Source organism: Pteropus vampyrus, unplaced genomic scaffold (genome assembly GCF_000151845.1).
Source record: "Pteropus vampyrus isolate Shadow unplaced genomic scaffold, Pvam_2.0 Scaffold322, whole genome shotgun sequence".
Taxonomy (NCBI): domain Eukaryota; kingdom Metazoa; phylum Chordata; class Mammalia; order Chiroptera; family Pteropodidae; genus Pteropus; species Pteropus vampyrus.
The window spans coordinates 1,478,252-1,493,126 of record NW_011889103.1 but is presented as its reverse complement, the minus strand read 5'-3'; the positions used below and the strand labels follow the sequence as shown (position 1 = coordinate 1,493,126).

Below are 14,875 nucleotides of genomic sequence, written 5' to 3'. Positions count from 1 at the left end.
CGATAGAGAGTCTAGACCTGTGAATCCTTTACCATCTTACTTAACCTCTCTGGCCTTTGCTACCTTTATTCATTCATTTGTTCATCCTTTATTTATGAAGCAGTCAGTGTAGTAGGTAAGCAGAGTCCATTCACCTGGTTTTAAATTCTACTTCCACCACTTAAGGGATGTGTGGCTTCTTTGAGCCTCAATTTTTCTCATCTGTAAACTGGGGAATAATAATTTTATGTCCTGACCTTTGAGAAGAGAGATTCCATAGTGCTGAGCATAAGACAGCTGGGGTTCCAGGACCCCCTTTTCTCTATGAGCAGAGATCTGGGGAGGGGCAGGGCATGGGGCCAGGACTCCTGCTTCTGCTCCTGGGCTCTGCCCTACCCCCGCCCAGGTTTCCAGCTTCCTTCCTGAGGCTGAAGGCCTTGTCACCACTGCCCTAGGACTCCCCCAACCCAGAGAGCTTGCCTTCCAGTCTTGTCCAGGCTCCAGACATCCACCAGCTCCCTCTGCTGCCCCAGGCCTTCTCTGTAAATCCAGGAAGTTAGCCTGTGAGCCCTGTGACCCAAGTCAGCCACCTGCTATGTGCCAGGTGCCAGGTGAGCCATAATTAACTGGCCAGACGACCCTACAAATCAATATAAAATGTGAAGAATTATGTCACCTGCTACAGAAGAGGGTCTGTCTCAGGAAGGATGGCAGTGGTCTACAGCTTGGAACTGTCAAAGCTTCGGGGAGGTCAGGAGGGGCTTTTTTTTTTTTTTTTTTTTTGAGAACTTCAGATACTTTAAATAAATTAAGTGCCAAAATGGGGTGGACCAAATCTGTGGTATATGTTTCACATATACCTTTATCAACCTGATGATTCTCTGAACACCAAAACAGTACAATTCAGTATCATTATGTATGTCTGAAAAAATTTTTTAATTTAAAATTTATAAATTACTGGATTTATAAAAAATATTTATTCATGGTGCCCGACCAGACTATGTCGCCTCGTTTGGGGCACACACTTAGAGATGTGGGAGAATGAAGGCTCCTCTCTGCCCTCATGGGTCTCAGTGACAAGGTGAATAACCTCGCCGGAGATAAGTGGGGAGTCTGGGTGGAGTGAACCCCCGTGAAATGGAAGCCATGGGGCCTGTGACTTCAGTGGGGAGAGCAGTACCATGTGGAGCTTACCAAGGCTTCTGGGTCTGTATGTGTCTGAATATGGGTGAGGGACTCTAAGTAGGCTTGAGGGAGGGTCCCTGAAATAGTAGAGAATAGAGTATGTATGGAGGGGGACTTATTGTGAGGCCTATTAATTAAGCTACAGGGCCCCTCATTTGGCTTGGCCCCTTCTTAGGCCCTGGACTTAATTTTGAATTCATAATTATGTTTTTTTCATAAGCAAGACCCCCAAATTGTGTCAGTCTCAGGCCCCACAAAACCTAGGTCTGTTCCCGCATATTTTTCTAGCCAGAGGCTCATGAGCTCATCCGTGACAAATCCCATCACCACCACCAACAAAGTCTGACGTTTCTTAACATAGGGAACCTGCGGCAGCCGCAGCAGCCGGGTCCTCCCATGTGGGAAGAGCAACTTGGCCACCTTGTGGTTGAATCTTGGAACTGCGTGTCTCCGTTTCTGGGGAGATGTTCTTGGTATCTCATCTCAGGACCCAGGCTGGCAGCCCCCCACCCTGCTTCAGCCTGGGTCTGGGGATGCAGAAGCCCAAATCTAGGGTCTAGTTCCACACCCCATATAAACCACTTCGGGTAACCTGTGGTTTGGAATTACCTGAGGTGTCCAGCTCACCCCTTTATTGAATGTGATTAACTCAACAAATGGTTATTGGGCAACTACTATGTGTCAGCTGCTGCATTTGGCATGGGGCAAACAATGGTCAATGAAGCAAACATGACCCTGTCAAGTTGCTCACAGTGTCCTGGGTGAGACTGACATTCATCAAGCGATCACAGAAATAAATACACAGTTACAAACTATAATGTGTATCAACGGAGGCTGTATTGGAGGATTTGAGCTATTCAGGAAAATCTGGGAGAGCTTCCTGGAGGAGGTGACACTTGATCTGCGTTTGAATGAGTTGCAGTTAACCAGGTGAAATGAAGAGGAAGGACTGGGGAGGGGGTAAAGGGGCAGCATGTGCAAATGACCTCTTGCTTACCTTGATCAGAATTGTACTTGAGGGGACCATCCCAGCTGCTGCGGCAGGTGGATGCGGGGCAGAAAGGAGGACAAAGACAAGAGTGATGCAAAGTTTTCGGCCAGCCGGGGACACCATCCTCTGAGAAGGGGACGTAAACAGGCTGGGAGTGGGTTTTGGGAGGGAAAGACGATGAGGTCAGCATGAAGAGTTGCGAGTTGCCTCACAATTAGAAAATAGACTGATGCCACCTCCAGGTTAGAGCTGAGCGTGGGTATGTCTGGACAGAATTCCCAGGGGCCTTGGCCGGTATTGGGGCACCCCCTCTTCCACTTACGCAGATGGGGAACTGGAGTCCGTTACCTATTCAGGAAATAGTTATCTGGTGTTGACTCTGAGCTGGGCTCCATGGGTGCAGCAGGAAGCAGCCAGGAATGAGGCTTGTCCAAGTAACCTCAGTCCTGGGGTCACTGCGACTGGAACTCAGGTCTCTGTGAGTCTTCACGTTCTCCCTGTTGAGTTCCCGCATCTCAGGTGAACTTCCTAAAGCACCTCCCATGGCATAGCTACGGCAATAGTAGTATTTACAGAGGACTCCTATCTGCTTGCCTCTGGGCTCATCAACATGTTAGGTCATCCATTTCCCTTTGTGGCCTCGATTTAGCTAGAAAGGCAACTGAAGCAGAGAAAAGGCTACACAGAAATCGGGAGCAAAACTGGGTTTGAACCCCAACGTGCCTGGCTCCCAAATAGGCACCTCAGTCCACACCTGCAGCTCCCGATCCCATTTCTGCATCGGGCCATTCCCGAGCCCCCAGCATGATTTTGCCCCGTGCCTGATTCACATTGACTCATAAGGTATAAAGCAACCCATACAACCATAAAGACTAATCTGAGGGAAAGAAAATTGCGAAGGGACATTAACAAGTGTTAATGCCGGTGTTAAGGACCCATTAGTAGCAGACGTTGACATCATGATTGATTTGATGATGAGATGAAACTTTGCTCACGGCAGGCCTTCAGTGTTGTTATTGCTGCATCCGTGGAACCTCCAAAATCTCCCACTCCTCCTAAGGTAACTCACGACCACTATGGCAAGCAGCCCACACTTTGGGGAACACTGACCTTCCCCTCTTCCCCTCTGGGGGCACTGGTGCAAATGCTTCAGGGGAAAAGAATCTATGTTCAAATAGGTGGGTCAAGGCTGCCTGCTGTGTCAGCTTTTAGAGGTTCACAATCTTCATTAGCATATTAAAGGCTCTGAGAAGTCCTATAGTAAAGAAACATGGTTGGCTTTGTTTTACCAACTGCCCCCCATTTATTTGATTTTAAAAATTCCTTCCAAATCTGCTTTTGTAAATACCAATCTCTCCATAGTCTGTGGCTTCCCAGATTGGAAAGAACTTTGGCCCCTCTGAGTTTAATTGACCCGCCCCCACTTAGTTCCATGGGGGGCAGATAGAGAACTGGCTCAGAGAGGAGGCATGACAGAGTCAGGTACTCTGGCTCCCTGTCCAGCAGTTCTGGGCCATGGGCCGAACACCCCTCATCCTGTACGTCTGTCCTCCCCAGAGCCGTCCACAGGGAAGACCTGCCTGCCCAAGGCCCTGCTGAACTTGAGCAACGGCCGAAACGACACCATCCCTGTGCTCCTGGACATCGCTGAGCGCACTGGCAACATGCGCGAGTTCATCAACTCGCCCTTCCGGGACATCTACTACCGAGGTGAGGCCCTGGGCAGGTTGCGACTTGATGGAGGGTTGGGGGCGGGACACCATCCTTGCTTGTCTGACCTTGGAGAACTTAGTCTGAGCCCCAAGTGCAGCAAGTGCCTGCAAAACGATTGTTGAATGAATGAATGAACAAATGGAAGAACAGTAACTACCCCTTCCAACTCTGATATTCTGCATTTCAGAAGGAAAGGTGCCAAGATTCTGAGATGCACTGAGCCCAGTGATCCATGAACTTGGAATTCTGGACCTAAGATGCTGTGGTTCTGAACACACTAAAGCACTGTGCTAATAGTTCTAGGAGCCAACAGCGCTAAGAGGCAAAGGTGTCACAAATCCCAGCTCCTGGGCCTAAATTCTGGATTCTACGAATCAGAGTCAATTTTTCAGATTCCCAAATATGAGGAAAGTATGTGAAATTTATACCCTGAGTCCAAAATCCTGTGAGACCACTGTGCCTCTAGGGCTAAAGCCTCTTGTGAGTCTGAAAGTTTCCCACATCTGGCATCCTACAAGTCGGACATACTGAGCCTAAAATTCTGCTTACACGACACAGCAGGTCTAGGACTTCCTGCATCAGAGGTGCCACATCTGGGGAATGTCTTTCTGAAGGTCTGTTACAGCCCTTGGGTGGAGCCAGCTGAGGCTCTGGCTTGTAGCTGCCTCCCCATCTCCATTCTGTGCACCCTACCCGCTTCAAGCTGGGTCTGGTCTCTGCTTGCTCTGCCAGAGCTCTGGGTGACTTCCCCTACCCCTCCCCAGGTCAGACTGCCCTGCACATCGCTATTGAGCGCCGCTGTAAACACTACGTGGAGCTCCTCGTGGCCCAGGGAGCCGACGTCCATGCTCAGGCCCGGGGACGCTTCTTCCAGCCCAAGGACGAGGGGGGCTACTTCTACTTTGGTGAGGAGACCTGCTGGGGGTTGTGTACACAACCCTGGTAGTAGCCACAGCCCTGACTTCTCCCCAGATACCCAGGGCCCAGATGGTGCCCTGTACATAGGTCATGTGTTGGTTTGGGTCATTGAGGTCTTGCCTTTGGGGAGTAGAGTGTCACCTCACTACCCCGAGCCTCAGCTTTCCCATGTGTACAGTGGGGATCATGATGGGATGTCGGCACCCTGTACCTTTTCATGTGCATTCTTTAGTCCAGTGTATGCTGGGATCAGTGGACAGATTGTGGGGCCCACGCTGCATCACAGCCACGCTCCAATGAAAGATCGGACCAATGAAAGATTTTGATTTTCACATGATATGTGGGGTTCAGGGACAAAATCCTTCAAAGAATCCCTCACAGCCTCTTAATTGCATGGCCACGCCCCCAAACTGCCGCACCCCATCTCCCCAGCATCACACACAAACATGTGCGGTCACCATAGGACATGTTCCCACTGACTGCTGGTGCTGCATCTGACATCGGGGTGTCTGTCCCCCCAAGTATCCGCAGGCAGAGCCCCACCCTGGGCCCCGTTCACCCATCCCTTCCCCCGGCCCGCAGGTGAGCTACCCCTGTCGCTGGCTGCCTGCACCAACCAGCCCCACATCGTAAACTACCTGACGGAGAACCCCCACAAGAAGGCGGACATGCGGAGGCAGGACTCCCGCGGCAACACCGTGCTGCACGCGCTGGTGGCCATTGCTGACAACACACGCGAGAACACCAAGTTCGTCACCAAGATGTACGACCTGCTGCTGCTCAAGTGTGCCCGCCTCTTCCCTGACAGCAACCTGGAGGCCGTGCTCAACAACGATGGCCTCTCACCCCTCATGATGGCTGCCAAGACGGGCAAGATTGGGGTGAGTGCAGGGCCCAGGGGGGAAGCCGGCCCACCCACCTTTGTTCCTCTGTACACACACATGCGCACGCACACACACACACACACATGTACACACAAAAACACACACGCACGCGCACACATGCACGGACACGCACGCACACACAAACATGCACACAAACGCGCTCACACAAACACACGCACATATGCACACACAAACACACATGCACACACACATATATATGCACAAACATATGCGCACATGCACACACACATGCACAAACACACACACACTCAGAAGAGGAGCTGCTGCTGGTATTCATTATTATTAACACTCACAACCCCCTCTCATCATGCCAACCCCAGTGTGCAGATGTCCCAGCTCAAGAACCCGCTATGGCTCCCTATTGTCCAGCCAGTCTACTCAGCTTCATCCCAGAGCCTCTCTCCTCATCTCAGTCCGCTGGATGCTCACAGCCACACTCCCACCTGCTAGGACAAGCCACTGATAGGAACCTGAGTCCCAAGGCTCCAGCCTTGCCGTGATCCCCTGTACCCTGCCGCCAGGGTCCTGGCTCAGCCCCTAACCTACTGAGTGGCCCTGTGCCAGTTCCTCGCCCTCTCTGGGCCTCACAGCACAGGATTTCTCAGCCTTGGCACTTCCGACATTTGAGGCTGGATGGTTCTGGGGTGTTGGCTGTCCTGCACATAGTAGGGTATTGAGCTGCATCCTTGGCTTCGACCCACTAGATGCCAGTAGCACTTCTACCACTGTGACAACCAAACATGTCTCCAGATATTGCCAAATGTCCCTTGGGGAACCCTGTCACCTTGATTGAGAACTAAATCTGGGTGCTCAGGAGTCAGGAGCACCTAGGTCCGAGGCCTGGCTGTGCTACTTTTCAGCACATGACCTCAGGCTTCTCACCTCTCCTCTCTGTGCCTCAGTTTCCTCATCTGTAGAGTGGGGATAACAGCGCCCTGTTGTTATAGTGTCATTCTGACTACTAAGTCAGGTGATCCACTTAAAACTCTTAGCACAGGGCCTGGAATGGATAGTAAGTGCTCAATAAAAGGTAGAGGTTATTATTACTCTATTAAAAATACAGCAAAAATTGCTACAATTGCAATTTATACTAGAGTCCTGAGGTGGTAGAAAAGGCCTGGGTTTAAATTCTGCTTCATCCTACTAAACTGGGTGGCCTTGGGCAACCCCACCCGTCTCTGTTCCTGTTTCTCTGTGTGTAAGCCAAAGAGAGTAGAAATGGTAAATAATTATTACTAGAATGAACATATTAACAAGATCGATTAATTGCTGTTTTCATTCCATAAAGAAGATACTCGTTACAAGTCAGAATTTTTAAGGCTGGCCTGTGTTCAGTCTGGCTTCCGCTGACTGCTCGTGTGGCCTCAGGGAACACCCTTCTTTTCTCTGAGCCTCCATTCGCTCATCTGTAAACTCAGACTATAAGACAAAGACTTAAACGAGATGATGGGAGGAGAGGGCCCGGCACACAGCGCATGCCCAGTAAGTATTTTCCCTCCGCTGCATCCTGCTCTGGATGGCCCGTGCCAGGCTCTGGAGTCCCTCTGCTTACGCCCCTCCCTGGAACCCCCTAACCCTGCTTTTTCCCATGCAGATCTTTCAACACATCATCCGCCGGGAGGTGACGGATGAGGACACCAGGCACCTGTCCCGTAAGTTCAAGGACTGGGCGTACGGGCCGGTGTATTCCTCGCTCTACGACCTGTCCTCTCTGGACACATGCGGGGAAGAGGCCTCTGTGCTGGAGATCCTGGTCTACAGCAGCAAAACTGAGGTGGGCGCCAGGGCGGGGACAAGGCCCAGAGAAGGACAGGTGCGGCTGAGGGCGGGGAAGGGAGACCCTGGGGCTGTGTCAGGGAGCCCAGCCTCTGTGGCCCAAAGCACTGGGTCTGTGGACTGAGCCGAAAAGAAAGTGCCAGCTGAGTGTCCAGAACAGCGTCTAGCTAGGCTGGGCTTCAGGGCAGGCAGGACTGGGTTGGGATTCTGGCTCTCTGATTTATATGCTGTGTGACTCAGGACAGGTGACCCAACCTCTCTGAGTCTCAGCTTTCTCTTCGGTAACATGGGGATAAGGATGGTGCACATCTCATGGGGTTGATGGGAGAACCATGAGTTAATTTTAGAATGGCCTGGCACGGAGTAAATATTATATGTCAAGTGTTATCATGAGTAGTTTTTACATGAAATTTTGAAAGCTTTTTTTTTCCCACGTAGCAGTATTTTGTGAACATCGTTCTGTACCATTAAATAGTCTTCTGCAGTATCATTGCTGTGTGTAAATGTACCACATTCTAACGAACCAGCCCTCTCTTCTTGTTTAGGTTAGTTTCTGCCTTTAACTATTAGTAATAATACTGAAATGGCATCTTTGTGGCTACATTGTGGCACAGATCCATGGTTCTAAAGAATCTCAAGTCATTGGAGGGACAGGATACTGTACAAATGGGACAGAAAGTGCTGGCGCCTGAGTGCAGGTCTCCCTTTCAGCCCCGGCGCTGTCTGGCTTAGACGGATGCCATTCCTTGCTGGAGCTCACTTCCCTCATCTTTGCATTAGTGACTGCCTTGATTTAGATTCGGAATGATTAGAGGTTTAGTATCTCTATTGCAAACTCTGAATGATGGTTGGCAGTGTCTGCCTGGGAAACTATATAGAGAACTGTTGTGCAGGACTCAATTATTGATGTCTGCCCTGGGTTCAGAATTGGAAAATTGTGATGGGTCAAGTGTTTATCGCTCTGAGGCTAAATTTCCCAGTCCCACTTCCTGAATCAAAATTTCTGAGGTTGGAGCCCAGGAATTTATATTTTTGGCAAGCTACATAGGTGATTTTTGCTTCCAATACCTCGGTACATCCACAGATTGGAGTTTGGGGACCGTGAGAATAGCTCTCGGGCTCTGGGTTCTATGAGTCTGGCATAGGCCGGAAAGGTAAGTTGGGGCTGAACTAGGCAGAGCCTCAAATGCAGACCCTAGGAATTTGGGTTGATTCTGATTCCCCTTCGAGTCCCCTGTGAATGCTTGAGTGTCACTAAAGAGTGGGTTAGGAGGAAAAAGTGCTCTCGGGGCAGAGGGTGGGGGAAGGTGTACCGAAGTCAGCCTGTCCACTGGGATGGCAGCCCCCGACCATCTTGCCACCCACAGAACCGCCATGACATGCTGGCCGTGGAACCCATCAACGAGCTGCTGCGTGACAAGTGGCGCAAGTTCGGAGCTGTCTCCTTCTACATCAACGTGGCCTCCTATCTGTGTGCCATGGTCATCTTCACCCTTACTGCCTACTACCAGCCGCTGGAGGGCACCGTGAGTGACCCTGAGCTGGGCAGGAGCTGGGGCACAGCCAGGCCCTCACGGGTCCCCTGTGGGAGGGAGTGGAGGAGGCTTAGGGACAGGATGGGGGGGTGTCTTGCCAACACTCGGGGAAGAGAGGAAGGGAGAAGGCGTCCCAGGATCCAGATGTTTGGGGCTTTGGGGGAACATCTGGATCTGGGGCCAGATGTTGGCGAGGCTAGGTGAGGACTTCTGTGTCCCCTGCGCCCTAGCCGCCTTACCCTTACCGCACCACGGTGGACTACCTGAGGCTGGCTGGTGAGATCATCACAGTCTTCACTGGGGTCCTGTTCTTTTTTACCAACGTGAGTGCTTTGCCCCAACCCCACCTACCCTGCCCATCCCCCTCCCCTCCCGTCCCTCGGCACTCCCGCTGGCCCACCCCCTCACACGCCTCCACCCCACCTCCAGATCAAAGACTTGTTCATGAAGAAATGCCCTGGAGTGAACTCTCTCTTCATCGATGGCTCCTTCCAGCTACTCTAGTAAGTCCAGTCCCCAGGCTGGCAGCTTATGGGTGAGGAAGCCAGGTTTGGGCTGGGACGTTCTTCAGATTGAAGGAGGGGTACTGACCTTATTAGGAGTAAAATCACTCAGCCCGGACAGCTGTAACTCAAAGTCAGGACAAGGTCAATTAATGTCAAGCAATAGGGTCTTCTGATTAAAGCCAGATTCTGGTTGCTAGAGAGTTGCCATATACACCATGCATAGAAATAATTTAGCCTCTTATGCTGGTAACTGATTGCTAATGTCTGCCTGGAACGACACATTGAGAAGAATCCTTAGGTTGCTTATGTGTTTAGTGGGAAAGACAGCTGTGATCGATTGATGATGTCTGCCTAGGGCACAGGATGAGTTACTGTGTGTGTACTACATCTTTTTTCCTTTTCCCTTAGAGTAAGCAGCAAAATTCACTTAGCTACAAAACCTCCACTGAACACCGCTGAACCTTTTTCTAGAAATTCCAAAGGGCATCACTTTGGGATCTCGGACACCCAATCCCAATCCTCAGAGCCATCGCACACACAATGATTGTCAATTAATTGAATGTTCCGGTCAACAGAATGCTAGGGAACCCAGCAAATCCACTTCATTTATCTCCTGGGGGTCTAGAGGGCATTGGGATGTCCTGGTGCCCTGGAGGGCTTGGGGCGTGTCTTTCCCTTCAGGGCCTCATTGTCCCCTCTCCCATCTGGTGGTCTCTGCTGCCTGTAGCTTCATCTACTCTGTGCTGGTGATTGTCTCGGCGGCCCTCTACCTGGCGGGGGTTGAGGCCTACCTGGCTGTTATGGTCTTTGCCTTGGTTCTGGGCTGGATGAATGCCCTTTACTTCACCCGTGGGCTGAAGTTGACGGGGACCTATAGCATCATGATCCAGAAGGTATGGAGCAGGGGACCCTCTGGACTGTGTGTCCCTGGAGAGAGCCATGCACACCTTGTGTGTGCAGACAGTGCCTTCAGACCTGAGGATGTGGGGCACTGTGGGGGCAGCAGACAGGGCCTGGCTATCTGGGAGGGACAAGGGTGGAGATGGAAAGAAGATTTTGGATGGAAGCCCTGAGAAAGTAAGAAACCATGTGTCTCATCTTTGCCTCCATCATCCTGCTGGCTTCTTTAGATCCTCTTCAAAGACCTGTTCCGCTTCCTGCTGGTCTACTTACTCTTCATGATCGGCTATGCTTCAGGTGAGCTCTGGGTGCCCAGGTGGGCCTGGCGGGGATGGTACAAGGACTAGAACGGCAGCTGTGGCATGTGGAGGGAAATAACCAGGGTTTGTTGAGTTCTCAGTGCATGCCAGGCACTGGGCTAAGCCCTTTCCTAGCCCTGCCTCATTTAATATTCCCAAGTCTGCAAGGTAAATGCCTTTATGATCACATTTTACAGATGAGGAAATGAGGCTTAGAAAGGTATAATAACCTGCCCAAGTCCAAAAGCTAGGAAATGGTAAAACTGGCTTATTAGCTATTATTGCAAAAGAAACTACCTAGAACTTAGTGGCCTAAAACAACCACTGTTTATTTATTGCTCACTAGTCTACAGGTCAGCTGGGTGGTTGTGCTGACCTGGGCCAGATTTGACTAATGCGGACGGGCTCCTGTGTCTGTAGTCAGTGGATGGGTTGGCTGCCAGATGACTGGTCTTACTAGGATGGCCTCAGTGGGGGTGACTTTGCTCTCTTCCCCATGGTCACTCATCCTCTAGCCGGCTTGCTTGGGTTTGGTCACATGGTGGTCTGGGGTTACCAGAATGACCGTGGAAGTGTTCAATGTCACTGCCTAGCACAGCATCACTTCTGCCTTACTCTATTGACCAAAGCAAATCTGAAGGACAGCCTTGATTCAGAGAGAGGGGAAATGGTCTCTATCTCTTGATGGAAGGAGCTGCCCAGCCACAAGCTGTGGATACACTGGAGGGCAAATTTTAATAATTAATCTACCTGCCCAGTCTTTTCTAAAGCTCAATACTGGCTCCCTCTAATACGCTTTCTCCATGATGTCATGATGCCATGGGACCTCAATGTCACAGCCTATAAGGGAAGGACCAGAGATGGGAAAACTGACCAAGCCATGGGGCTGGTCCCCAAGGGATGGGTGATCTGCCATCCAGTGCCCGGCATCCAAAAGGGAGTGGCCAGCTCCAGCTTCACCAGGCCACACTCACATCTGAGGAGGTTGGTCTGGGGACCAGCACTGAAGCAGGAGTCTGATGGTGGCGCTATTTTAACCCAGAAGGTTCTGAGGCTCTGGGTGGGTTATTATGGGGAACCAGAACTTAGCCTTAGCTGGGAGAGAGGGACAGGGTATAACTGCCCCCTCCCAAGGATAAGACTAGGAAGAACTAAACAGAGTATCAAGGGTTTCACAATGGTTTGGGATTCAGGTCAAGAGTCCAACCCTACTGTGGTCTTAATTATAGAAACTGAGGCCGTAGCAACTTAGTGGTCAGCTTGGTCCTCGGGCTTCTCCTGCTATGGGACATTAGATCTCTAGTCTGAGGTTGGCATAACACAAACATGACACATGTGCTGCTGTTCCCCATGTTCGTGCCCATGGAAGACATTGCTAATGGATCACAGAACTCTTTTTCTGATGAATCCAGGCAAGGTCTCAGAATCCTTCTCAACACATATTTCAGCAGCCACTACACAACTGAGTCGCGTGAGCGCATGAGTTGGAACCTGCTTACCATAATCCCAGGCTGGGGGCACTATGGCATTCTGTGCTCCACTAACTGACTAAAAGGGCTCAGTCTCATGCTCCCAGCCGTGGATGATATAGGGGCAGTTGTCGCTGCTAAGCTGTGTTGAGAAGGACTCTGAAGCTTCGTCTGGGCGTAGTGAGCAGGGATGAGCACCATGATCAGTTTGAGATGTTTGGAGGGGGCGAGGGCCTTAGCGAGCACAGCTTCTGGGACAGTCAGAACCAGTACCTGGTTTCAGCTTCCTGTCTTCCTCTCTGAGCTCGTGTGGGCCAGGAAACAGGAACTTGAGAGAGAGTCTGTTCCCAGGAATGCTGGCAGCCTAGGCTCTCAGGACTTCTAGGAACAATAATCTAGATTGGGACTTTTCAGCCTTGGCATTGTTGACATTTGGGGCCAGATAGTTCTCTGTTGTGGGGCTGCTCAGTGCCTGGTGGGATATTTAGCAGCATCCCTGGCCTCTCCCTTCTAGCTGCCAGTAGTACTCCCCTCCAGTTACGACAGATAATCATGTCTCCAGAAATTGCCAGGTGTCCTCGAGACTTGGGGGAAAAATTGCCTCAGGTTGAGAACCACTGGACTAGATCCTAGGAACCTGCTCTTCATTAGCAAGAGTGTGTGAAAAAAGTAATGGCTTTGGACCCAGGAACCCAGGTTTGGTCCCTGGCTTGGCTTACGTGCTCGGTAACCTTGGGCCAGTGCTCTCCTCTTGCCCAGCCCCAGCTTTCTCCTCCATCAAATGGGGCTGGTTCTCTCCACCTCTCAGCTTGTGTTATCACAGTCAATGAATGCCACCCTCATCCCTCCCACAGCTCTGGTGTCTCTCCTGAACCCGTGCGCCAACATGAAGGTGTGTGACAAGGACCACACCAACTGCACGGTGCCCACCTACCCCTCTTGCCGCGACAGCGAGACCTTCAGCACCTTCCTCCTGGACCTCTTCAAGCTGACCATCGGCATGGGCGACCTGGAGATGCTGAGCAGCACCAAGTACCCTGTGGTCTTCATCATCCTGCTGGTCACCTACATCATCCTCACCTTCGTGCTGCTCCTCAACATGCTTATCGCCCTCATGGGGGAGACGGTGGGCCAGGTCTCCAAGGAGAGCAAGCACATCTGGAAGCTGCAGGTGAGGCCTCAGGATTCTCATCCCCACCCCGCCAACCACCCTTTTTCCAAGATGGGGAGACCTGACGCATTGCACCTCATCTGTCTTCTCTGGGAGAGCCACCTCATCTTTTGCCTCCACTTCCCTGTCTGTAAAACAGTCATTGGAGGCTGCTGTCTACTTCCCAGAGCTACCTGGTGCATGTCTAGTGGCTTCTTGCTTGACTACCAGAAATGGTCTCAGATTCACCTTGCAGTCCAGCTCACTGGACACAGTTGGCCTCACCCGGCATCACTGAGTGAGCTCTGTGGGCACAGGAAATGCTCAGAGAGTGTCACCATTGCAGCACGGCTCCACGCTGAGCCCAGGGGCAGCTTCCAGGCCCCACTGCCCCAGGGCGTGCCCGGTCGTAGAGGAGAGGCTGGTGTGGACTTGGGCCTCGTGGGCACAGGGGAGCTCCTGCTCTGCTCCTTAAAGATCTCTGTGCAGTCCTAGAAAGCGGAGGCCCTAGAGGTCACAGCCTGCCTGGGCCATGCATAGTTCCCAAACCCAGGGGTTCACAATAAACAATGCCATCCTAAGGACCAGGCACGTAGTACCCACGTTTACCTCGACTCAGTACATTTCGAGGAAATGGTGCAGTGAGAAAAAAACAAACCCAAGGTCATCCTCCCAGGTGTGGTCTCGGAGAAGCATCCAGGCTGACTCTAATCCATACCGCGTACATTTTTCAGGCCTCAGTTTCCCAACTGGGAGTAACTCGCAAGATGTCAAGTGGCAGGCTCCGGACTGGATTTTCTTTTCTTGCATCACCATATTTTTAAAAAGTGAAATGCAGAATTTTTTAATTTAAGAGATTTCATATAAAAATTCAGGTTTCTGGCCTTTTCTTGAAAAGTTGGAAGCCTGGCAAGGTGGACCCAAATACCTGCCTGACAGCGCTTGGGTGGGTGGGAGGCGGCTGCCTCCTTTACGTGGGGCTATGCTCCCTGGTTTGCCCCAGTCCCCATCCCTCCCCGGTGACTCTCAACACTGAGGGGTGACTGCTGTGCATGAGTCATGGGGCTTGGGCTGCAGCCTTCTTCTATGTGATCCTGCTTCGCTCATTCATTCTGCCAGGCCCCTGTGGGTGTTTGGGTTTATAACCCTATTTCCAGGGGCAGAGGGAGCTGGGAAGCTTAGTTCTCGGCCTACCCCAGCCCATGGCGTCATTTTGGCCATGGGGGCAGTAGGTGCAGGCTGAGAGAGGTTCACTCGTGGCCTTCCCGCTCATCCCTCCCTGCAGTGGGCCACCACCATCCTGGACATCGAGCGCTCCTTCCCCGTGTTCCTGAGGAAGGCCTTCCGCTCCGGTGAGATGGTGACCGTGGGCAAGAGCTCAGATGGCACTCCAGACCGCAGGTGGTGCTTCAGGTGAGGCGGGGTGGGAGGGGTGGACCGTCCTGCAAGGTCAGACCTCCTGACATTTTCTATCCATTGCAGCCACTGATGGTCTTGACCGAAGTTCAGCTCTAATGGCTGATCTTGGGCAAGTTGCTTTACTTCCCAG

The 14,875-nt window shown here is 51.6% G+C and overlaps 1 protein-coding gene across 1 annotated transcript in view; it reads left to right on the top strand.

Annotated features, from left to right (window-relative positions):
- The window catches only part of TRPV4 (transient receptor potential cation channel subfamily V member 4), a 38,394-nt gene that overhangs the window by 21,328 nt on the left and 2,191 nt on the right, over window positions 1–14,875 (top strand). The window contains 12 exon segments of the mRNA XM_023521911.1: window positions 309–590; window positions 3,713–3,865; window positions 4,633–4,773; window positions 5,369–5,667; window positions 7,286–7,465; window positions 8,835–8,993; window positions 9,233–9,325; window positions 9,432–9,505; window positions 10,236–10,401; window positions 10,639–10,705; window positions 13,031–13,347; window positions 14,612–14,804. Coding sequence (XP_023377679.1) covers window positions 309–590; window positions 3,713–3,865; window positions 4,633–4,773; window positions 5,369–5,667; window positions 7,286–7,465; window positions 8,835–8,993; window positions 9,233–9,325; window positions 9,432–9,505; window positions 10,236–10,401; window positions 10,639–10,705; window positions 13,031–13,347; window positions 14,612–14,804 — 2,124 coding nt within the window.